The 26,673-nt window shown below is 40.0% G+C and overlaps 1 protein-coding gene across 1 annotated transcript in view; it reads right to left on the bottom strand.

The window, feature by feature from the left end:
- LOC128508666 (inactive phospholipase D5) overlaps window positions 1-25,245 on the bottom strand; it is a 46,407-nt gene extending 21,162 nt beyond the window's left edge. The window contains exon 1 of the mRNA XM_053480093.1: window positions 25,088-25,245. Coding sequence (XP_053336068.1) covers window positions 25,088-25,093 — 6 coding nt within the window. The 5' untranslated portion in view covers window positions 25,094-25,245. The remainder of the gene's footprint in view (window positions 1-25,087) is intronic.
- Window positions 25,246-26,673: the final 1,428 nt, after the last annotated feature.

Here is a 26,673-nt window from a genome sequence, read left to right as displayed (position 1 = left end):
GAACAAGCTCGATGACCTCAGGGCCAGGATAAAGTTCCAGAGAGACATTCGGGACTGCAATCTCCTCTGCTTCACCGAGACATGGCTGAACCCAGCGGTGCCGGACCACGCCATCCAGCCGGCCGAGTTCTTCTCGGTTCACCGCATGGACAGGACGCGGGACTCGGGGAAGTCAAGGGGAGGCGGCGTGTGTTTAATGGTGAACAGCAGCTGGTGCAACAGCGCGAGCGTTGTTCCTCTCACACGCTCCTGCACACCAAACCTGGAACTACTGTCCATCATGTGTCGTCCTTTTTACCTTCCTCGGGAGTTTACATCGGTCATAATCAGCGCCGTTTATATTCCACCACAAGCGGACACGGACACTGCCTTATGCGAGCTGCATGAGGCACTCACACAGCACCAGACACAACACCGGGACGCTGCGCTTATTGTGGCGGGGGACTTTAATAGTGCCAACCTCAAACGTGCAGCGCCAAACTTTTATCAGCACATCACCTGCCCCACCAGGGGCGAAAGGACACTGGATTATTGCTACACCACAGTCAAGGACGGTTACAAGGCACAATCTTGTCCACCGTTTGGTAAATCCGACCATGCCGCCATCTTCCTCATGCCAAAATACAAACAAAGGCTGAAACAGGAAGTTCCGGTTCAGAGGGAGGTCGCGCGCTGGACGGACCAATCGGTGGCCGCGTTACAGGACGCACTCGATGACGCAGACTGGGACATGTTTAGAAATAGCTCCGATGGTGACGTCAGCGTGTTTACGGAAGCGGTTGTGGGATTCATCGGGAAATTAGCGGGCGATACCGTAGAAAAAAAGACTATTAAAACGTTTCCCAACCAGAAGCCGTGGGTGGATAAAACCATCCGCGACGCTCTGAGATCTCGCACCGCTGCCTACAACACGGGACTCGCGTCGGGGGACATGGAACCGTACAAGGCTGCGTCATACAGCGTCCGGAAGGCGGTGAAAGAGGCGAAGCAGCGCTACGGGAGGAAACTAGAGTCACAACTCCAACAGAGTGACTCTAGGAGCCTGTGGCAGGGACTAAGGACAATAACGGATTATAAAGCACCAACATCCGGTATGATAAACGCAGACGTGTCTCTGGCAGACGAGCTGAACACTTTCTATGCTCGCTTCGAGGCTGCAGCTAAGGACGCTAGCGATGCTAATGCTAGCGGCGCTAACGGCTGCAGACAGGAAGTCACTGCCAGCACCGGAAGCGCGTTCATCATCACCGAGCATGACGTGAGGAGAGCCTTCAAGAGAGTGAACACCAGGAAAGCAGCAGGACCAGACGGCATCTCAGGCCGTATTCTCAGAGCCTGCGCAGACCAGCTAGCACCTGTGTTCACTGAGATATTTAACATCTCTTTATCTCAGTCGGTGATCCCCACATGCTTCAAAGAGTCCATTATTGTTCCTGTCCCAAAGAAACCTCATCCTGCTTCCCTCAATGATTATCCCTGTAGCCCTCACTTCAGTAGTGATGAAGTGCTTTGAACGCCTGGTCAGAGACTTCATCATCTCTTCACTACCAGACACACTCGACCCACTACAGTTTGCTTATCGTCCAAACCGTTCCACGGACGATGCAATCTCTCATCTCCTCCATACATCTCTCACTCACCTGGACACTCGGAGGGGGAATTATGTGAAAATGCTCTTCATCGACTACAGTTCTGCATTTAATACCATAATTCCCTCCACACTTACCACCAAGCTGGAGCACCTGGGACTCAGCTCATCTATGTGTCAGTGGATCTCCAACTTCCTAACTGGCAGACCACAGGCAGTAAGGATGGGCGGACATGTCTCAGCCTCCCTCACTCTCAGCACTGGAGCCCCCCAGGGTTGTGTTCTGAGCCCCCTGCTGTACTCTCTGTACACCCACGACTGCGTGGCCACTACCAGCTCCACCACCATCATCAAGTTTGCTGACGACACTGTTGTGGTGGGCCTGATCACGAACAACGATGAGACGGCCTACCTGGAGGAGGTTGGAAATCTGGAGAACTGGTGCCAGAGAAACAATCTCCTCCTGAACGTCAGTAAGACAAAGGAGCTGATAGTGGACTTTAGTACAAAGCAGGTGAGGAACTACCAGACCCCTGTCATCAACAGGAGCCCAGTGGAGAGAGTGGACAGCTTCAGATACCTCAGTGTTCACATCACGCAGGACCTGGCATGGTCCTGTCACATCAACACCGTGGTAAAAAAGGCCCGACAGCGTCTCTACCACCTCAGACGCTTGAGAGACTTTAGACTGCCCTCCAAGGTGCTCAGGAATTTCTACTCCTGCACCATCGAGAGCATCCTGACGGGAAATATCACGACCTGGTTCGGGAACAGCACCATGCAGGACAGACGAGCTCTACAGAGGGTGGTGCGATCAGCTGAGCGCATCATCCGCATTGAGCTCCCTGACCTGCAATCGATTTACAGCAAGCGGTGCTTGACCAAGGCCAGGAAGATCGTGAAGGACCTCAGCCACCCCAATAACGGACTGTTTACTCTGTTGCGGTCTGGGAAGCGATTCCGCTCCTTGAAGGCCAACACAGAGAGACTGAGGAGGAGCTTCTTCCCGCAGGCGATAAGGTCTCTCAACCACAACCACACCACTATGCAGAACTACACAATATTTTCATAATTGGTCAAATCTATCAATCTTCTTACATCCATGAACACTATGGACAATTACACGCTCACCTTCCTTCATATATACACTACATGTCGTACGTTACATCCTGGACCATTGCACAAAGACACTTTAATAACCTTGCACACCTACTTCACAACTACACTACATTTTACAGTTTTACGTTTACATCCTGGACCAGTGCACAAAGACACATTAATAACCTCTGCACTAAGACACTTTGCTCTATGCATATTTGCACACACCGTACAGTATATTTCAATTTGCACAGTATATTTCTATTTTGTACATCATATTTCTATTTTTATTTTTAGTTCTATATTTTTTTTTCCTAGCACATTTCTATTTTTATTTTTAGTTCTATTTTTCCTAGTTTAATTTAATTTTTTTATTTAATTTCTATCGTATTTCTTTTATTCATATTTATTTCTTATTTGTAAAATTTAACTCTCTTTTAGGGTCAATGGCAGGCGTATAATGCATTTCACTACATTTCGTACTGTGTATGTTTGTGTATGTGACAAATAAAATTTGAATTTGAATTTGAATTTATCTGTCTATGTCTATTTGTCTGCCTTTATGTCTGTCTGTTTGTCTGTGTATGTCTTTTCTGTGTCTATCTGTCTGTCTGCCTGTCTGTCTGCTTGCATGTCTATCTCTATCTGTCTGCCTGTCTGTATGTTTGTCTATGTCTGTTTGTCTCTATCTGTCTGCCTGTCTGTATGTTTGTCTATGTCTCTTTGTCTCTATCTGTCTGCCAGTCTTTCTTTTCTATGTCTGCCTATCTATCTGTCTGTCTGTCTGTCTGTCTGTCTGTCTATGCGCTTGCCTGTCTTTTTTGTGTCTGGTTTTTTGCCTTTTTCTCTGTCCATGTATATCTGCCTGTCTGCCTGTCTGTCTATCAGATTTTTTTTAAGGTATTTAAAGCAGATAAATAGGCTCCACAAAGTGCGCCAGAAAATTGTTTCCCCTATCATCGAGACATTGAGAGTTCAAATGCTGATTATGTCAAAGCTATCCAAGGCCAAGAGTCTTAGAAAGCAAAACTGATCCCGTCCCATGTCGATCAGATAAACACTGGCCAGTCATGGGCATCTGACCGGGCTAATCCACACAAGAGCAGGAGAGGAGATAGAGGAGTGTGTCGCACATCCCTAATGGTGCATGAGCAGCAGTTTGAACACAGACGGTCGGTGACTTCAAGTGGCTCAGAGGAAGCATGCGACACCTTCACCCTCGCTGGGGAAGACAGAGCGCAAACTTGAGTCGTTCAGACAGGTGAAAATTAACCATGACTTAAATAAAGGAGAAAATCAGGGGACTGACAGAGAGAGAGCAAATAAACAATTAACAACAGCGTGACATGATGCAACTTGCAGCGGTTGGACAATGAAACTGAAACAATGGCCAATTTAGTGTTGGAGTTCTCATGGCTAAATTTGACCAGCCTGGTGGCCGATCTTAACTGATTGCACATTCCACCAGTAAGAGCAGAGTGTGAAGGTTTAATTAGCAGAGTAACAGCACAGTTTTGCTTAAAATATTGCAATATACAAAACATTATGAGTGACATATCAGAGTTCAAAAGAGGACAACTTGTTGGTGCGTGTCTTGCTGGCGCATCTGTGACCAAGACAGCAAGTCTTTGTGATGTATCAAGAGCCACGGTATCCAGGGTAATGTCAACAGGAGTAACTGTGGACGCAAGAGGAAGCTGTCTGAAAGGGATGCTAACCAGGATTGTATAAAAAAAACAAACATAAAACCACAGCTGCCGAAATCACTGCAGAATTAAATGTTCCTGTTGATCGGGAGGGTCAATGTACATGGCCGGGCTGCTATGGCCAAACCTTTGGTCACTCGTGTCAGCAACGAAAATCATGGGCTGTGGACAATGTGAAAGACGTATTGCTCTCTGATGAGTCCACCTTCACTGTCTTTCCCACATCCGGGAGAGTTATGGTGAGGAGAACCTTCAAAGAAGTGTACGATCCAGACTGTTGCATGCCCAGAGTAAAGCATGGGGTTGGATCAGTGATGGTTTGGGCTGCAATATCATGACATTCTCCAGGCCCCATATGTGTGCTAGATGGGGGCGTCATTGGAGGACCATGTGCATCCAATGGTTTAAATATTGTATATTGAAGGCATTGCTGTGTATTAAGATGATATTGCACAAGAACATGCAAACTCCATGCACACACATACAGACACACCCATGACTTTTCTGCACTTAAAACTACAGTTTTACCTCTGACACTGGAGACTCCTTCCATAAACGAACTTCTCCTTGAAGAACACTTCATCATATCAGTGATAAAACACATTGGTAACTTATTATTGCGAGATTTTAACATGAACCTACACTTTTGTCAGCTTTCACAGAATTTTTGTATAAACCATAGCTATGTTACGTGTGTATGCAGGTGTAAAATCCTGTGGAGTAAGCAGCTTATTGTTTACTCTGACCAATCGTGCCCATGAGACAGAGCTGAGCCGCTGCCAGCACTGATTACAGCACTGAGCCAGAATCAATACCGCCAAACTTCCAGACACAGCCTAATCCTGTCGGCCTGCAGAACCAGAGGCCACACAGCGAGCAGTAATTATTACACAGGAACAGCGGGCTCACCTCTGCACATGCTTCTGCATTGAATCGATATGAAAACCGAGCTGGAACTGCCCTTTACAGTACAGACCAAAATGAAAATGTACTGGGTTCTGGGTTTGAGTCTTGCCCCAGTGTCTGTGTGCATGCAGTTAGCATGTACTCTCCCCACTGTGGGTTTCCTCCCATGCAGATTGGTCTAACTGGCATTCTAAAATTACCTGCAGTGTGTGTGAATATGAGTGTCTGTGTGTGTGTCTCTTGGGATTGATTGGATCCCTGTCCAGGGTGTACCCCACTTTGTGCCCCAAGTCTCCTAGGATAGAATCCTAGCCCCCTGTGACCTTGTATACAAGATACCATCAAGGTAGAAAGTTTTCTCAGTACTCTGGAGCCATAATTCGACTGTCTGACTGATTCACATCTAAAACGCCGGCCTCCCAGGAACTCCTTTAAACATGTGGAAATTTCTTGAAAGGAGGTCAGGACTGTATAGGGGATGTAGCAAAAACTCCCAGCCGAGTTCCTGTAACGTGCAAGTGGTGTTGGTGAATGATCGTGTGTACAGTTCACACAGACAAATGCATTTCTTAATCATGTTGGCGACATTGATTTTTAAGGATCAGGTGTTCCACTGGCTGAACGTTCATTGGAACGACTGCAGTGGGCTTTAAGTCACCTTAAATATCATTTATGAGATGTACGGAAAATTGTCAAGTCCAAAACCAGGACTAGCTGAGATTGAGTCAATACTGAGTGTTAGGTTGGTGGAGATCAGAAGGAAACGAAATGAAAATCGTTAAATCCATAAAAGAGAGAAAGTTGTTACATTAAGTAGTTAGCTTAGTTCATGCACAACACCGATGAATGCGCTGTTTTCAAGAAGAAGGAATGAGCTCTTGTCACACAGTTATTTGTAAAATAAAATTTAGCCTGATGCAAATCCAAGCGGAAACACACAAAAGAAACATCTGTAACACCAGCATCTTAAAATCAAGACTAGATCTACAAAGATGGAACAAAATGGACATACATTACACAAAAACATATTTTTTCTTACAGTGCCACCCAGATTTCTATTCCTTACAAACCAATTACTAAATAAAGACTAATGTTATACCACTTGACTCTTTAACACTTTTCGCATGTATTTTGTCTTGGCTCAATTTCGCATTCCTTGTGCCAGAACCCTCGGAGTTTCTACAACGCCTTGTCTCCGATCCCATCTCCACACCATGAATAAAACAGCAGTTGCCCCGAGGAACATTTCCTGTCTCCATCTCTTACTGTTTATGCGTCCAAAATGCTGAAACAGGCTTTCATTGTTTCTCAACCGGAGCCTTTTAACGCTCCTGTGTCTGGGGCTTGTGGAAGAATTTCCAGACAGATTAGAGCACTTGCAAAACGTAGCAGAGGGAGATCCCGAGTCAAACCCCAGGATCAAATTATTCTCATTCGTTCTATTGTAGCTGATCCTCAGTTTGAACAATAATTATGCTTCAGATATTTACAGATATTTATCCCTGTAATGTGTTCACTGACATGACTCAAATGGAAAGCCTGATCCCTGAGACTTTAAAAAAGAAAATTTTAAAGGAAGACTTTGTGATGTAAAAATCCTTAAAAACTGGACACTGTAAGACATAAAATAAAAAAATAAGGATAAGCAGCTGTAGCAGCTGAATTCCTACTTTATGGATGAAATGTGGTCAGAAAAAAAACATGAATAGAGATCACTTTAATGCTTGGTGAAGTTGCATCATAAAAAACCTAACAGTAAAAACCAGAGCTATGTTTAAACGTGAAAGTAAGAGCATCTTCATGGTGATGGACGTGTCAGGGTAAGAAGGGAAGTGCATGAAGCCATCATGCATAATGTCCACTGTACAAGCCTCTGGAGTGAGTGTTATGATCTGAGGTCGCTTCAGGTACCCAGGCCTAGACTCAGCAAAACATGAAGTCAGCAGACCACCTGAATGTTCTCCCCGGGATTGGTGGGTTTCCTTCTGGTACCCTCCGGTGTCCTCCCACAGTCCAAATTGCCCGTAGTGTGTGAGTGTGAATGAGTGTGTGTGCCCTGCAATGGATTGGCACCCTGCTCAGGGGGTACCCTGCTTTGTGCCCCCAGGGATAGGCTCAAGGCCCCCTGTGACCCTGTACAGGATAAGAGGTACAACAAATGTATCAATCAGATTACTTTTGACAGTGAAGAAAAAAAAATTCTTCTACTTGAGTTTGTACAGTATTATGTATTCCTGAGTTTTTTTGGGGAAATAAAGTGAAACACACATACTGTACTAGGGGAAAACATAAGGGAAAAACACACGTACAATTTGTCGACCTCGGAAGCATACCTATACACTGATGATTTTAATAATCTGTATGTTGTGCTTAGAAAAAACATGAATTCAAAATGAAATTAAAATGTCTTGCTAATTTTTAAGGAGCAAATACAGGAACACACAAGATGCAGCCAAATATGATGATACACTTTAACTGCTGCTGAAAATGACTGAATAAACTGTGATAATATTCTTTAATCCTGTACTTTCCTGACTTCAGGCGAGTCACGTGATAAGGAATTGAATACGCTTCTACAACAGAGAGGGACCATTACTCCAGAAGGAGTGTCGGTGCCTGGGGAGGCTGTTCAACCAAGCATCGCATTACAGTAAAGCAACTTGACAGAAAACAGATGCCGTGTGGTGGGTTGCAGAGGGTTGCGATGTGTTGTGTTGCGTTGCGTCGTTCGCATAGTGTGATCCAGATGGCATAGAAACCTGAACACCAGCTCCAGCTTCAGGTGAGCGTCCAAATTTCGACAATTAACCTCCCACTGCCGGCCAACGAGCCCAAATCTAAAAGTTTACATGAGCTCGTCCATCACAGGTGTCGAACCCTGACCTCGTTTTACGACACCCTCCACGGCTCCCTGCGGATTTCCGTATGATCTGGTATCATCTGCAGTGTTTCGGCTCTCTCAGGAGGTCCAATCGTCCTAAAAATAAACGTGTTAGTGAACTCCGCTCCTTGTAGCACACAGACAGATGTTTGTGGGATACGTGACTCACATTACACACGTTTCATCACCACGCTGCCGACGAAACCGCGCGGTATAAATGAAATAATCAACATGGCACCTGGGGGAGAATCTGGCTTTTACATCTTTAAAAGGAGCTATCGAGAAAAAAAAACAATGTGGAGCTTAGTGTAGGTGTCGTAATGCTTCAGAGGAACAAAAGTGAAAGCCCCTAGTGCCTGTAATTACTGCCGATTTCAGCGTATTACGCAACAGCTGTCTTGTGTGGAGGAGAAAACTAATCACGCCATAATGAGAGAGATGCTAGAAAATTAAACAAAGCCAAATTTCATGTAATACCACACTGAGCACGAGGAGAGTCCTTTACTTTTTATTTTTCTGATTAGGATTTAGCATTCACTAAGGGAAACTTGTGTTTAAAAGTAAAGTGTCCATGTGTGTGTAAATGTGTGAAAAATGATGATCTAGCAGTATCTCTATACCACGGGTATGCCTCGTTAACAATGACATGATGTACAGTATAAATCTACACAAATATGCAAGATTAAACACACACACACACACACACACACAGGTCCTTCTGCAATCCACAACAACTTGCCCGCTAGTTATAAGATAAAACTTTATTAATCCTGGAGGAGTTTTTTGTGCCAGACGCTGCTCCAAGAGCAAAAAGAGTAAGAAATAATAGGCACAATGAAATGAAGTAATAAATAAAGTCAAATAAAAATACAAAGTCCTCATACTGGACATGAGATAGACAAAAGTAGAATGCCACAACCGATAGCCTTAAGAATAGCAGAAACCAGAATTTACAAAACAACAGTGACGAGTAATATTGCGCATAATATCGCTAAATAATAATCCATATAATATAAAAATGATAACGAGAATGAACTTACTTAGAATATTAATGTTAATGGAAAAGGACAGAAGTAAAAAAAAAAGTAAAAAAGTAAAAAGAGAAAAACAAACACAACAACACAAAACAATTCTGGCAGGAAGCCGCCCGAGGCAGTGGCACAAGCGCAAATGCTAAAAAAAAGCTAGCATGATTTTATAGCTAGTATTTCCCTTTTTATTTTAACAACATACAATCAAGTAAAAAAATTTAAAAGCCTCATCATAACAGCAATAATTTTGTACATCACTAAAATGAGCTATTTTAGCTAGCCTGCTAGTTTAGCAAACAGGTTCAGCTTTCACAATACCTATACTACAAAAAAACGAGTGAAACATTCTTTAATTTAGACAAACCTATTTATAATTCATTAAAATGAGATTACAAAGCGTATTTCTAGTCAAATGTTGCTAAAATTGCAGAAAGAATGGGGGAAACCAAATAAATTTCTAAAAACTAGCAAAATTTTCTGCACATTTTTCGCCTCACAATTTTAGCAAGGTTTGACTAGAAATGTTTATTCTAATGTTTACAAACGTAATCAGGAAAAGGTTTAACCAATCAACAGTTCTCGTTACAGTGAGATGCTCATTAAAGAGCTGAAGCCTGTTTGGTCCCCTGACAGCAGCCCTACCAGGACGAAGATTCACTTCTAATGAAGAAGTGAAGACAGCGGTGCATTCGTGGCCCAAAACATTTTTTAATGAGGAAACACGAGAGCTTGTTGTCAGATGGACAAAGTCTATTCGAAAGCAAGGTGATTTGTCTTTTCTAAAAGTGATTAAAAACAGATTCCACAGGCAGAGTGCGGATCATTTTTGTCTCACCCTTATATGTTCAAGAATTGTGATGCTTTTGCAGGGTGCCCCAGTAAAATCTCAAATTCGAGTTTTAACAAGCTCCTACTGTATATTTATTAGTGGATCTATCTAGATTGGCAATAACAGGAAGGATTCGTCTTTTCAATCCATAAAGCACAAGCTGAGGCTATCCGTACGATCCGGGTCGTTACACGGACAAAAAACAAGAATCATGATTGATGTATGATACTGTACCATGACAGGACAAAAAAAAAAGATTTATAAATAATACTGTAGGTATAATCTTATCTTGACTCAAGCCTTACTGACTCCTGTAATCGGCCATCAGAAAATACTTTAGTGTGTATACCACATTAGCAGGTTTTACATGTGCAAAAAAAAACAAAAAACGATTTGATGTGATTTGAGTAACGTAGAGCTTTATGTCTAGCAACGCCTATGGCACATTCACTTTCATCATTTTGCAAATCTACAGAATCTGCTCAAGGCGAGAGAAAACCAATAAAATCTCCACAAATCTAGTCATAAAATACTGCCCTGTTCACTCTTGTCTGAGATTTTTTGCTAAATCTGCATCCTGTTTGATGTTTTCAGGCTGAGAGCTTTGCTTTAGAGGAGTATAAATGATGCTGTGTGTATATGTGTGTGCGTGTGTGTGGCTTTTCCACAGTCTGCCAGGAATAAGAGCTGTGTGGTTAATATGATATATATGTACATATTTTACTGGCTCATACATAAAACAATCGTCTAGAAACAAGAAATAATAATAATAAATAAATAAATAAATAAAAATCCACTCCACATAGCATGGATACACGTCAGCTTTGTCGAAGTCAGTGATTTATCTGGATCTTAAGAAAACCTTTTTATGGATTTTCTCAGGCACATAAAGAGCTTATGGTGAAGTTTATCAATACGCCTGATCCATAATTCATGAATTGTTATAAAAGGAGAACTACCTCGTCGTTATATCACTTACACAGACAGCGCTTTGATGCTCGTACAAAAGGGTGCTGTGATGTTCGTACAAAAGGATGAGTCTGCAGCCAGGGCTAAACCTGGCCTCATCTGGAGCAGAGAAAATAATCAGAGCTTGCTTTCACTCCTAAACGGTAATGGTAGCGTAGTAATTAGGGTATTGGTCCCTTGGGATATGGAAGGTCGTGTGTTTAAATCCCAGAAACACAAGAAAGACCCTCAATGGCTTCTGTCTCAATAGGTCACTTTGAACAAAAGCATCAGTTGTGGATCAATTGCACTGCACTATACCTCATGTTCATGTGTGCAGGTTTGCTAAATGGTAGGCACTACAGTTTTGTATTATTTTTAAAAAATATATATTTTATAAATATACAGTATATTTGTCATCAAATGGTGCTTTCTGGACCTTTTTTGGTATGTTCTCAATGCAAGGCACCACAACGCCTGCTTTTTATACACCAATAGTCGTAACAACACTAGCCCTAAGATAACCAAACTTGAAACAGGAAGCAATCTGACACACTGAAGATTTATATTTACATTCCAACAACTGGCAGATTGTTGGAATGTACAGAGTTACTTACATTTTTATCTTATTATACATCTGATCAGTTGAGGATTAAGGGCCTTGCTCAAGGGCCCAACAGTGGCAACTTGGGGGTTGTGGGGTTTGAACCTGGGACCTTTTGATCAATAGTCCGATGCGCTAACCCAGCCCAAACCAATCACATCTTCCAGCATACAGCACCCCGTACCTGAAATTGAGCACACCATGGTTCCACTGTTTTCATGAGGCACTATGTGGACCGTCCCCATGCCTAAAAGCTACGTTCAGATTTGGAGGTGCAAGGCAACAGTGCAACAGTGCTAAACACTACGCTACCAAAGCTGCCCAACAAGTTACTGTTGATTTGTTAACATACAGGTTTGCAAGTGCAGTTGTGGGAAATGCCCATTCCGGTGATTTTTAAAGAGATCTCGATTTGAAGATTGATGTCTTTTTGTTTTCAGCCCACAAATTTTAATCAAATAGCACGGATTGTTTTTGCATCGACAGCATATTCTCACCTCCCGTCCCCAGCATTCTTGAGATCTGTTAGGTGTTAGGATACATCTTAACCATTAGACAGAGTTGTGGTCATGTAGATTAGACGAGAGTCAGTAGTAAGAAGTCTGACTTGTGTGTGATTGTACTAAGGCACACCTGACAAGTATTGGGTAGTTAGAATTACTTTGTCATTTATATTAAGGCGTTTGGCAGATGATCTTATCCAGAGCGACTTGCATGTTTATCTAATTACACATCTGAGCAGTTGAGGGTTAATTCTAGCACTAAGAGCCTCGCTCAAGGCTCAAAGGACGAGATACTGTACACACGCTGTGTGTGGGAAGCTGTTAGAAACTTACTGGACTATGGATGTGGTCGGATGTGGTCGATGGGCTTGGGTCGTTTATTCAACATTATCTCAATATCATTTTATCAAAGTCATTCTAACTTTCAAAACCCCCATTGTTTTGACAGTGGACATCATCGCAAGAGCGCTAAAACTATATTTCAACTATCATCCAGCGTTAGGGCTCCTGCTGGGAAGTGTAGCAGCAGTTATAACGGTGTGCACAAAGATACCAGTGCTAGAATAAACACAGCACAAGAATAAGGATTAATTCACAAGATACAAGTGTTTGGTTTCGTGCTTATTAAAATTAAGGTACTTATTAAGAAATTAATATTCAGTCTGGGACGAATGTGTTTGTTCTTCCTAAGAATGAGGGACTGGAGGGATGTAGAAAGCAGCGTCTCTGAGCAACAGAGCGATTGTCTTTGTCTTTCCTGTCACTTAAAAAAGAAAAAGATGGACTGTGTTATTGTATCCTGTATTAATCTTAGACACTGTTGTGCGATGAAGGTCTCTGGTCTAGTTATAGTGTCTTAGAAATAGATTGGAATGGATTAAACGAGCGGTGTCGTGATCTAGCAGAATTTGTCTTTCTTAGTCAGAGTTGATTGAACTCCTTAATAACTTGTAAATATTTTTATTATGTAACCCCTGATTAAGAAGTCTCTTTTGATTTCCACATTCCATTAAAACCATTTTCTTTTTATGTTTAAGACAGATGGCTTTTTGTGTGTGTGTGTGTGTGTGTGTGTGTGTGTGTGTGTGCGCTGGCGCAGGTGTAATTTGCTGCTCTGTCCCTGACATATGGTTCATTTGATCGGGTCCATTAGAGCCTGCTCTCGTGTGTTTTCCCTGAGTGTGGCCAGAAAGAACAGGGACGCGGCTGTGCTAATGCGAGTGTCACAGGGTTGTGACATCAAATGCTTTGACAAGTCAAACCTGGACTTGTGATGAAATTTCTGGTGAACGAAGTCATAAAACAGATTGACGTTTACAGAAGACTTCAAGCAGTGATGAGACTCTTTTGAACGCTTTAAAGAAGCCCATACGTCCTTGAATGACGATCCAGCGAGTGAAATGCCTGATCCTTGAAAATCAAAGAGACGCATCTGTGCATGTGAACTGTACACACAATCATTCACCAGCACCACTTGCACGTCACAGGAACTCAGCTGGGAGTTATCGCCACGTCCCCCGTACAGTCCTGACCTCACTCCAAGACATTTCCACATGTAAAGGAGTTCCTGGGATGCCAGCGTTCCAGATGTGAATCTGACATGCAGTCCGATCATGACTCTGGCAAACGGAGAAACCTTTCTGTCTTGATTTGACTTGAATGTCCTGAGTATGTGGTGTAGTGTGTGTCAGTGCATCCTTTGCACGTACACATCAGCATTCAATCAGTATAAAAGCCGGCTTGTGCTTGCAATAAAACATCTCCGTCTTTACACCCTGCCTCTTTATCTTCTAATAGTTCAGTTATCTTTTGTCTACAGCAAATGATTTGCATCAAAAAACTAAAATATCCAACAAGCCCTTGAGAAAACTGTTTTTCCAAGAAGACATTTTTTTCCCTACTTCTGTATTTAATGTTTTGAAAGGATGCAACGTTATCTGTTAATGGAGATGGTCTAGGCTCATTTCAGAACTTTAAATTACTTTTAAAACATCTCTTTGTGCTTTGTGTATGACGAATTCTGCCTCTTTTACAAAACTAATTTCACCACTGGGCGACTTTATATCCTCCAATTTTCTCTCTCTCTCTCTCTCATACACATACACACATCTCAGTACCGAATCTCTTGTAGTGGTTAAACCAAAATACAATGGATGTTTTTTTCCTTTATTGCAATGCCGGTGTAATATCTTCTCTGGTAGAACCTCCGCTCAGCTTGTCTCATCTCCTGAAAGCACTGACACAGGAACGTTAATCAATTTTAAGCCCCCAACTCCCTCCACGTTCCAAAGGTAAAGTGTCCCGAGTGTCCGTGGAAGTGATTCATCACTCGTCCATAATCCAGGATGTCATGTTTTTACACACAGAGAGGGTCAGTGAAAGAAAAAAAAAGATCAATAAGTGAACGTGTAACACGTGAAACCCAATCAGTCCTGGTCATTGAGGTCAGACATGACCCTAATGTACTAATCTGCTCAAGTGAAGTGCTGATGGAAGATGCCGGACGCTTGAGCTCTCTCAGCACAGCACGGGTCCTGGAGAAGAAACTCGAGCTGGGATGAAGGATGAAGGGCATGCACGATCGAAGACTACAGGATTTTCTGCTCTTCTGATTTAACTTTCTTTCTCAAAACCACAACAAAACCTCAGCCGCTGCTGCGCCTTTCTGATTATGAGTTGAATATTTACGCAAAAGTGACATGACACTACTGTAGGAACATTCTTCCCATTCGTCCAGTCAGATCCTATTATCTAAATGTTAGAAGAACTATCCTGAATGTCAGCTTCAATAATATTCACCTGAAAAAGGTGTCAAGAATGGTGTCATAATTTTTATCCATTAACCCTAAGTAGTCACATTTTAAGGGCACATATAGTGCGAAGTGTAACATTTTGGTCATTTCTAGATATTAAAATGCATGTACAGACAAACAGCCAAAAAACATGTATTTAACCCCTATTGTGACCTCACATAAGAATAGCCTATTCCCCAGCTTGTTGCTCAGCTCTGCTGTTCTATGGAGGGGGCGTGACTGAGCAGGAGCTCATTTACATAAACACTGAGATGGCATGTAGCGTGTAAAAGGAAGTGCATTATCGCTGGATGGTATTTAAGCTAAAGCATTAAAACACACTTTGGAGGAGCTCCGAGAACTGTGTTAAAGAACTTGTTAAAAAAAAGAGTAAATATATCAAATTCATATTCATATTTGTCACGTACACGGTCATACACAGTACGATATGCAGTGAAATGCTTATACAACCGCAAGTAACCTTAAAAAATATAAGGTTATACATAAAAAAATAAATATGAGTAAAAAGAAATAGGATAGAAAATAAATTTAACTAGTAAAATATACTGTACAAATAAGGACATAATAACAATATAGCAAAATATAGAAATATAGAAGAAAAATTAGAAATTTGTAAAAATTTTGAAATGACTGGGGGTGTGCAAATATGCATGGGACAAGTTATTTCCTACCGAGTGCCAGGGTAGCTACTATGGCACTTCAGTGGGTACAGTGGTAGTATTATGGTGTGTACCAAGGTGAATACCAGGGTACTTATTGGGAACCACAGTGGCTACCAAAGTTCAGCAGGTCTCTACTAAGGTATATTCTCATTCTTTTCTCCTCTCACTTCACATATGTTACTACATACTACTGGCATGATACAGTTCAGGCAGTACCATATTACTGTAGAGACCTGCTCTACTTTAGCCACTGTGGTACCCAACGAGTACCACTGTTTTCCCCAAAGTATTTAAGTGTATTAACCTTTGAATAGTGCCATAACATTAAAATATTATGGTACATAAACAAATAATATATAGCGTACTGCGCATGCGTCAAACTGTATTAAATCGACTGCTGGATGAAATTTTAATAAAACTTTTGTAGTACTTAGATGTCCACCTGAGGTTTAATCTGCATCATCAGTGACATCACAATGTGGAGTAAAAGTGATGTTATGAACAGTTATGTGTGGGATTTAATAATCTACTTTAAAATAATCTACTGCGCTACTGTCTCAATGTAAACAAACACCTGCACGAATAGATATTAATTAGAAAAATAATAAACTGAATATTTTGACTGGGATTAGTTCATATTTTGTTATATGAGACACACAGACATGTACGTGGGCTTCAACCTCAAATAATAATAATAATAATAATAATAATAATATCATTGATTACATTAAATATCAGCAGATTATTATTAGCTTTAACATTTAAACTATTTCTACAAACTGTTTAACTATTAATGTTAACTTGTACTTATGCTAGTTTGATAATTTTTCATAAAGTGGACGTCTTGTTTTATTAGTAATTTGGTGGTTAAAACTCTAACTAGCTAACTAGATTCTGAACTCAAAATAAAAATAAATGGAGGGACAAGCATTTACTGTACAATGCTAGCCAACCATGCTAGTACTGTAGCTCTTATTTAAGTGCTGGTTGTAGTTAGCAAGCTTGTTAGCAAATCTGGCTACTGGTGTAAACTTCTGTGATACAACAGTCTAATGTTACAGTTAAAGCCTGCTAGTTTTTTTGTCACAGTAGTTCATAATAATATACTATAACAGCTAGCTATGTTGACTAGCTTGTTAGAAACAATGCTACTGTAGCTAGTAAAAATGAAACAGATAGCACTGGGGAAGTAACATTTAGCCAGCTAACATTTAAAGAGCGTTGTGATCAAGTGTAGAGGGCTTGCTAAAGCTGTGGAACTATTTAAGTGTAAAAAAAAGAAGAAAAAAAATTAATATACAGTTAGAGACTTTTATTTGATAGATTTTTAGAAAGCCTTGCTTCATTAGCAATGTGATAGCAAAACCCCCAGGAAAGCAAATGTCTCTTAGCACGAAAATGTCAAGTCTTTTTTCGAAAATGTCCTCCCCCTTGCTTGTAAGACTAAAATCATTTTTCTTATTAAAGTCAGCAGGTCACATCGCTCTCCGTGCGAACACTGATGAAAAGTGTATCCGGAGGATTACGGCCCAATACATTTCACCGCCACTCGTGTTGCTTTAGACATCAGGAAAAGCAATTTCCACGTTTACTTTTATGCAGACCATATTTATTTATTTATTTTTGCTTGATGCAATTACTCGCTTTTAAAATGAAAAAGGTCTCGGGAACGGGTGAGACAGACAGATTATTCATCTCAAATGTGAGCTGCTTCACGGCCGAGATTCATTTCCGATATCTGATGGATCTGAGAGCGATAGAGAGGGACCGGACGTTTCCTTTTGAAACCGGAAGTCAGGGTGACGACGTTTACACGACCTCTGATAACAGTTGAGTTATGCCAAAATGAGACGCTGCATATTGTACATTTTTGAGCATCAAAGTTTTAGACAAAATAATTTTCCTAAATACAAAATCAAACGGAAAACACACGGCATCTAACTGAATGACATCAAATCTCAAACATTTTTTCTAAACAAAGCAATGTTTGGAAAAGATGAAGATGCACAATGAGCCTTCTCTAATGGAAACAAGACATTACTGTAAAGCAGGGTTTTTTGTAAAAAGGGGCCCTGATGGTACTGCAGGCAGGCCACCGGAGATCATTTATTAAACATTCACATTATATTAATAATTAAGCAATTCACTTGAGAGGGAGTGCTGTTGTGCTGAATATCGGCATGGCTGTGATGTGGTGTTGTTGATTAGTGCTAAAAGCATCACAGCACGACCTCAAATGTGATATTGTTTTTATACAACAGTTTCACAAAAAACATTTATTATCAACAGGTTATTATTTGTTTCTTTATTTAATCAGTTATTTTGCGACTGACTGGCGACTGACAGTGTAATTAACAGCAGTAAAAGAAGTTTGATGCCAAAAGGTGAAGAGAATAAACTATGGAGGTGGTGGACAGTCCTGAAAAACTTACTTTATATTTCCCTTATTGAACTTTAGAATATTAGCTCCGTTAGCTTCTGGGTTCAGGGGTCAAATCCCAAATAGCGTTAAATCAAAAGCTAGTGCACTGCGTAAAGTATACAATCCCTTGGTCCACTCACCAAGTAGTGCCCTTGATCAGGGGTTAAAGTAGGATTTAGGATTTAGCCTTGTGTTAGAATCTAGTTAACTTAGCAGCTCGACTCGGGTGTAAATAAATCAACACAGAGGCAATTCTGAACGATTTTTAACGATATTAAGGAGTCATAGTGTTGTTTAAGATGACATAACGTTTTCAGATGTGTGTTCTTGCTGAAAATGACTCTCCTTAGCACTGCGGGCCGAACAGACCTACTCTCACCAACGCTGAGACCCACAGTTAGTGTAATTGTAAATTGTAAAACACTTGTGGCGCCAAGTGATACGTATAGTTAAATGTCACAGTGCTGTTACCGTCTATTATCACCACTCATGGAAGGCCTCTCGTCCAATCAGATTACTAGGTTGGAACTAACCATTGTATAATATTTCCAAAATAATAAAATATAGACATATGATTTAAATTATGTGGTATTAATTGTCCATCTGTTCTATTATTAAACCAGAGCATATTATATGTATCATCATTCGTTTAATAATGGCAAAAGGAAAGCTATCAATGGAGAATCATCGTCAAAATGTCTTTTGTATTGTCCAGCATCAAACAGTCAGAATGCAGGTTTAACAATTTACTCTTTGCACTTAATTGCTTTATGTAGATGTGGATGGATTATTCCCCTGCACTGTACTGCTGAAAGGCCATGAACATAGAACTGTTCTGTTTATGAAATAAAATTATATTGTTATAGAGAAATATTGTTTTAGAGTTTCTTGTGTGTTGATCAGATATATGTTTAAAGGTTTGCTTGGGGAGAAGGAGATTGTCAAATTCCAAACTGGGGCATGGCGTGACCTACTTAGGTTTGGGAAAACACAAACCCCAGAGGTGAGACAAATACACTTTACAGAGCATTTAACTGAACAAACAGAAGACTTGTGCAAAAAAAAAATTAAAAAGACAAACTGAAAAAAAGAAATAAATGAAAACCAATATCACACAATGCTTTCTTTCTTTTCGTTTCTGAAACCCCATTTTCACTCGTTAAAGTAACGAAGTCTTTCTTGCAGAAAGTGAAGAGCCTGTGTCAGTCCCAGAAGGGTGTTATTGATTACAGGCTGGCCCCCGTATTGATCGGTAGGACAGTTAGACTTCCATTAGACTGACAGAAGAGCCAGGATGCCAGAAAACCTGTTCTGTCCGCTGGGAGCAAAAACATGTATCCTCTCTGCCAGACCATCAGAACCTCAGATCCTCAGGGATTCCTTCGATCAAGCTTTCAGCAGCAGGAGCAACGACAAGCACGAGGAGCACCAAAACCATAGGGATAGAAATGTCACATCGTATTAAGTACTTTAATAAAGTACAGTATACTACTGTATATCCGTATCCGTTAACTGAACGGCAGACACTGTATCTCTTAGACATTCCTCCTCAGTGGATGTATAGTTCGACGTTAATTGGCACTAGATCTTCGGAGCATGTGTGACAGCATGTGTTACGGGTCGGCGTGTCCGACAGGCTCGGGTAAACACCACGGTCTGAAGCTAGTGTGAATATGACAGTGATGGAGTGGCAGAGCGTGGCCTCAAGGACACATTCAGCTCTGATGCAGTGCTTTGGCTTTGGTTTAGAGAGAATTTGCTCCAAAAGAGTGAAAAACAGGGCATTAAGGTGACTTTTATGCGGTAAACAAGGGCTGATATAATTGGCATGTTCTAAACTGGAAGATTTTTTGTTTAGAGACAAAACCTGCGAATTCTGGCTCCTTAACCTCAGCAAGCTCCGGGCAAAAAAAAATAAATCACTCGTCCGATTTTACCAGTATTCATATCAATAAATATTCTAATTGCATCCTGGGTTGATATACCAATCGGTCTTAACATCATGACTACCCGCCTGCCAAAACACATCTAACCCTGTCAAGACATAGACTCCATTTAACCTCTGAAGGTCTGCTGTGGTATTTGGCACCAAGCCATCAGTAGCAAGTCCTGTTAAGCTGGGATGTGTAGCCTCCATGGATCAGTCTTTCCTGCACGTATCAAGAGATGCTTGATTGGATTGAAAATTTGGCGGTCGAGACAACACCATAAACTCGTTGTTGTGTTTCTCAAACTGCTCTGGAACCATTTTCGCAATATGTCATTGAGCATTATCCTGCTGAAAGACACCACTGCCATCAGGGATGTAGGTATCTGGTCTGCAGCAATGTTTAGGTAGGGAGTATGTGTCAAAGATACATGATCTGGCAGGACTCAAGGTTTCCCAACAAAACATTGTATCTGCCAGCTCGCCTTCTTCCCATAGTGCATCCTTGTGCCAACTTTTCCCCAGGTGCACACATGATGTAAAAGAAAATCTGATTCATCAGGTCAGCCCACCTTATTCCATCAATTCTCTTTTTAGCTCAGACTGCATTAGTTAAGCTTACGGTTTCATCACATGATAAACAAACGACATGGGAAACCTCGCAGGCTCGGACCAGATAAACTAATTTCCTGTACAGAACCTATGATATTCTGCATAGGCGACTAAACGAATCATTCCCAGAGATGACTCGTTCTTCTCAGGTTACACTTAAGATTTGTTCGACATGAATGAAACGTTTAGGAATACCCCATCACTACTGTTTGTGCTGACCACTATTCACATTTTCAGCGGTTTGTCCTCCATTAGCTCTTCTATTGGATCCCTTTCATCAGTGAGCCTTGACCACCCATGACCCTGTGGCCACTGGTTTTCCTTCCTTGGTATGTCCTGACCACTGTAGACCACGGACATCCTAAAAAAGCTGGAGCTTTGGAGACACTCGGACCCAGTCATCACAATCACAATGTGTCCCTTATTAAAGTCGCTCAGATCCTTACGCTTGCTCATTTTTTTCAGCTTTCAGCACATCAACTTCACGAAATCTCTAATTGTCATAATGTTAGGCTGATCGTTATGGCTGAGCATTACTCCACTGACATATTCCTACACTTACCTTTACTTGCAAACATTTCCGAAAACTAAGGAATTGCGAAAAAACACATGCACAATTAATCTAAAAAAAATATGCATAATCGAATTTATTTTAAGAGAACATGCATCATGAGCAACATACTATAGTAGACCAGATCCGTCCCTGCATGTAAATGAATATGCAGTCTGAGATGTTTTTACCTAGTGCACTCGATGCAAGTTCAACAAAGAGTCTGCAGATTACTGAAGCATGGATGTGCTCTGAGGACCAATAACGCACATGTTCAGAGCCCGCTGCTATCTTTATTAACGAGAGTCTGTGGTCGTTTCCTGTGATTTCATTATCCCGGTGTTTGTTTAAGGGCTGGATCTGATGCTCTGCTGATAAACGAGATGACGCCTCTCTTAGCACAATCACAGCTGCGGGATATCAGCTCTGCCATTCAGCACCTCTGACAAGCAGCTGTCCCAGCATGCACCAGGAGGAAGGGAGGGTGAGCAACTGTAGCGTGGCGAGAGGAGCTGACGCAGCTGAAAGTGGCAGCGTTTAAACGCCGTGTCACTACAGTTTTAGTTCTCTCTCTCTCTCTCTTGTGCTGTCCAGCCAAAATATATATCCAGATAATCGCTTGTTTAATTAAATGGTTCTGTCATCTGTGATGGCTTCTTTATGTAAAAAAAAACACACAATGAGCTCATCTGAAAGTTACAGAAGGAACAGATGAGGAAGATAAAGCAGGATAAGATAATAAGGACTAAAGGATTACTTTAGACGTTTAGCGGGAAACCAGTAAAGTTAAAGTGTTTTGTAGAAACCTGAAATGTTTACATGCACAACTTATGAAACTAAATAGTTTCTATAGTAACAGGGACTTTTCTAACAGACTTGTTACGTAATCCAAGACTACACTCCCTTTCAAAAAAAACAAAAAAAAAAACATTTTGTGTCAGAGGATGTGGATGCAACTTTTATGGAAGGAGACTCCAATGTCAGATTATTTGTAAAAGCCTGATATAAAGCTATAAGTCTTACTGCTTCAGGATAGAGGAGTTTTCACCAGAGATGCTAATGATGCTAATGTACAGACTGTATATAGCTGCTACAACATACCTAAGTAAGGTAATTAAAATAACATTAAATGTACTGCTTATACTATATACAGTGGTACCTCGGCATAAGATCGTTTGCCTTAAGAACAAAAATTTTGCAAGATATTTGCCTCAGCATACAAAGCATTTTTGGCACACGAGCAAACGAACTGAACACTGTCTGAGTCGCATTTACATCCGGGAGTCGTTGAAAACTTATTGGCATCAGTGGAAAGCCAAGAGAAACAAGTTTGTACACACTTTTTAGTGTTTTGTGTAGAATTTAGTGAAGACATAGCTCCGCGGGATCCCAGAATGCTATCATGGACGGTAGCAAGAAGAAACCGGAGGTTAAGTGAGATTAAATGTCTATTAATTTCATATTAACTTCATGTACATGTCTTTTCTAAATGTTTTAAGTGTTTTTATATGTGAATATGATTATAGTGTTGGGAATTGGTAACATTGGTAATATTTTTCAGTGACTGGAACGGATTATTTGCATTTACATTATTTTCTATGGGACAATGCGTTTCACAATACGAAACTTGGGGTTTGATGGGGTTGATTGTTGATTTTATTGAACTGGGACATCGTTTTATCCAGTTTAATACATAGCTGTGTTAGAAACCACATAATGTCCATGTGCATAAATAAACAAGCATAAAGAGTGAAAGAGAAAGTGAGAGAGAGAGAGAGAGAGACATAAAGGTCTAGGCATTGATGGAATTCCTGTCCCTCTTCCCATGAGACTGTGCAGTCAGGACATCGGCAATCTGTCCTGTTCCTTTCCGTGAGCTTGTGTGCCCTGGCTGTCAGCATGAACGCCTCTGCGCTGTACTTCTCCCAGGCTGATCGCGGGCTCTGCAGACTCATGAATCACTCCACCAGCCACTAGCAGCACTTGACAGCCGCTGGGTTCGCAGCACCGAGACGGGAATGCTGGACTTTGCACTTTTTCCTTTTGCTAAGTGGAACATCCATCCTGGCGACATTACACACTTCAGGCTACACGACTGTGTTGACTTATGACACTGACTGATCGAGTCTTCACTTGCTCAGCACACAGAGTGTTAAATCTTTGTCCAATCAGAGTGCAAATTAGTGTTGTGGATGCTAATAGAAATTAGCAACCTGATTAATTATCCTTGTTGCACATTGTTCACACAGGATCATCCAGCTGTTCGGTTTGAATACTGGATTAAAAAGAATATATATATATATATATATATATATATATATATATATATATATATATCAAAAAGTTTGCTACATCTAGCTTATTAGAGTTAGCTTGCTAGTAAATAAGATAGCTACCTAGCAATATAATCGTTATGAGAAGCTTATGAGAGTAGCTAGTCACAGTGCTGTATTCATATTTTATTTATTTAAATAAAAGAAATACATTTTTAAAAATCGCAATTTGAAATATTTTATTACTTTACTTCCTATACTTTATTACTATACCTCTTACTATAATATTACTTTCAAATATTTTATTTATTTATCATGTATAAATACAAAAGATAAATAAAACATTGCAATTCAAAATATTTTTATTTTATAATATTACTTTATAATATTTTAAATATATATTGTAGTGTTTGGAACCCATTTTAATCTAATAAATTAAAACCTATAAAAAGGTTTTAAAAATTATTTTACAGGTTATACAGTATAATACTGTAGCCTATATTTAGAGTTACAGTTTATTTATTTATTCATTTATTTATTTTGATTTATTTTTATACTTGGCAAATAAGATATCTATAAAGAATATACTTAAACTATATATATATATATATATATATATATATATATATATATATATATAGTTAAAGAAGAATATACTTAAACTTAAGTAAGAATATACTTAAGTAAGAATATACTTAAACTATACTATATATAATTTTATAAAATTTGACCTTTTATATGCTAAAAATAGGCATTTGTTACGATTTTCTTACTTTGAAAAATGTAATAAAATTATAAAATACAATAAATAATAGTTTCTAATTTATGTTTATAAAAAACCCTTTTGGTCTTTTTATTTACGGTGCAAAATGTTTAGTTATTTCAATACAAAAGTTATTTGTAACTTTTTATAGAATTATACATCTATATATTGATATATTTGTGATTTATATATTAATTTTAAGTTTAATACCTAACAAAAATGTTAAATTTAATTATATTGTTTAATTTAATGTTCATTTAAAACAAAATTTAATATTAATTTTTAAATACAAATTTTAACATTTTCCTATAAGCCATAAAAATATTTGTATTAAACATACTTACAATTTATTTAGCAAATATTGTGTGATACTGGAGTTTAAAATCTTATAATTTTACAGATTTTACTAAAAAGAATCTGTTAAAATTGTCACATAACGCAAAAAAGGAATGTAAAGTATTAATTTTAGTTCACAATAAAAAAAATAAAAATCAATAAAAAAAAAAATTTACATTGCAAAACAAAAAACCCTAAAATGCATTGTAATATAATTTAAAATCCATTTCGAGTATGTGTTTTGCACAGAATGTCCTGAACGAAACATCTGCACAGATGTTCAGGTTTTCACACATTACAAAATGCCCTGATATTTAATCTTTGTCTTGACAAAAAATAAGATTTTTAAAGACACTGACAAGTTTCGTGCAATAATAGAGAGTGTAAGCTCGAGATCTTACACACACAAATACACACACAGACAGACACCATGATGTGATGGTCTGTACATTAGACTGATCACAGAGCTACACATGAGCCGACAGATATGATGAAGTGCTGTCACACGTGAGCCTGGGCTAGAACAACACCCGTTCATTTATACAGCAGGGAAAGCTGGAGCGAGTGTGCGTGACACACAAACACACACACACGCACACACGCACATATACACTTCATGCAGTCATAAAGCTTACCTTCATGATGTACTGCTGTTGTCAGGCTCGGCTGCTTATTCACACACACTTTCTCTCTGCTGCTCGCTGCGCGGGAAGACGTCCAAACAAAAAAGAGTGCACAGTTTTCACTGGAAAGCTGCTACACCCTGGCATGATTCCCTCTCTCTCTCTCTCTCTCTCTCTCTCTCTCTCAACATCCCCAGAGGGACCGAGACTCTACAGTTTCTTCTTCAGAAGACACACCCACTAATGTGCATACAGTCCAATGTGGCTCAATAAATCCTGAACGTTCCTGAGTGTAGTCCATCCTTCATGCTAACACACACACACACACACACACCCTAAAGGAATAAATCCAGCATCCTCATAAACCAGAGTCACATGGGCAAAGAAAAAAAATCATTGACCCTCCTGTACATACACACGCGGAGGTGACAATACTCTGTGTGTGTGTTGGATTTACTTTTTGATGTCTTGACAATGTTGAGAAGTATTACTACAGTAGCTACGTATAAGTTAAGCTAATTAGTTAAACATAGGCATCACAGTGGCTTAATGGTTAGCACCGTCTGCCTCGCAACTCCAGTGTCTGGGTTTGATTCCCACCTCGGGGTCTGTGTGCATGGAGCTTGCATGTTCTCTCTGTGCTTGGTGGGTTTCCTCTGGGTTCTCTGGTTAAGGCGTATTGCGTAAGTGCAGTTCCTTGAATGATCACTAGAGGCAGCATTCAAACGTAAATCAATCCCCAAATTCATGTTATAAAAAAGGCAACTCTACAACAAAAAATGACATGTGTACATATAGGGTGAATTTTTATATAATGCTTTAGTTTAAAATGACATTAAGTCATTGGGGTGCAATTAGGGGTGTGGCCATTACATTAGCATATAAATTAATGTTAGCAAGCTAATCTAGCTAGCTTGTGTTTTTTTTTATTTTTTTTTTAGAGTTTTTAGAAAACTGTTAGGTGACATCATGGAGAGTTTGTCCAGTTTTTTTACACAGTCTATGGCACTAAATAACAGTCAAAATGTGCTTTTTTTCCATATAAAATGTAAAGAAAGAAAGAAAGAAAGAAATGGTGCCCCCTGGTGGTATGGAGGTCCTGAAGAAAACAGTTGTAGTTCCAGTCATGAAATTTGGATAAGAAATATTTTTATAACAATAAAACTTTTGAGAAAAGTCTTTACATTGAAATAAACATATATGCTAGGGAACTACAAAGACTACATTTTGCTTCACTCAGGACAAATTATATAAAGACTCATTTTTTGTGAATAAAAGATAATTGAAACTTATTTGTGGGAAAAATTAGTAATTAAGTGTAAAATATATTTTTGTCCTCATATGGTTCAAATAATTGGGCTTGCATGTTCTCCCAGTGCTTGGAGGGGTGGGGGTGGGCGGGGAGGTTTATTTTTTTGGGGGGGTCCTCCAGGTACTTTGGTTTCCTCTAACAGTCCAAACGCATGCACATTAGGCTAACTGTCGTTCCCAAATTGCTTCACAAATAGTGTGTGAATAAGCATGCGAATGTTGACTGAAGGTCCTACCACGGTCAAAATGTGAATACACACAACGGCCACCATTGGCCTCCACTGTCC

The sequence above is a fragment of the Clarias gariepinus genome, chromosome 20 (genome assembly GCF_024256425.1).
Source record: "Clarias gariepinus isolate MV-2021 ecotype Netherlands chromosome 20, CGAR_prim_01v2, whole genome shotgun sequence".
Lineage (NCBI taxonomy): Eukaryota > Metazoa > Chordata > Actinopteri > Siluriformes > Clariidae > Clarias > Clarias gariepinus.
Note: the sequence above shows the minus strand (reverse complement) of the source record. Positions and strands in the feature narration are given on the sequence as shown.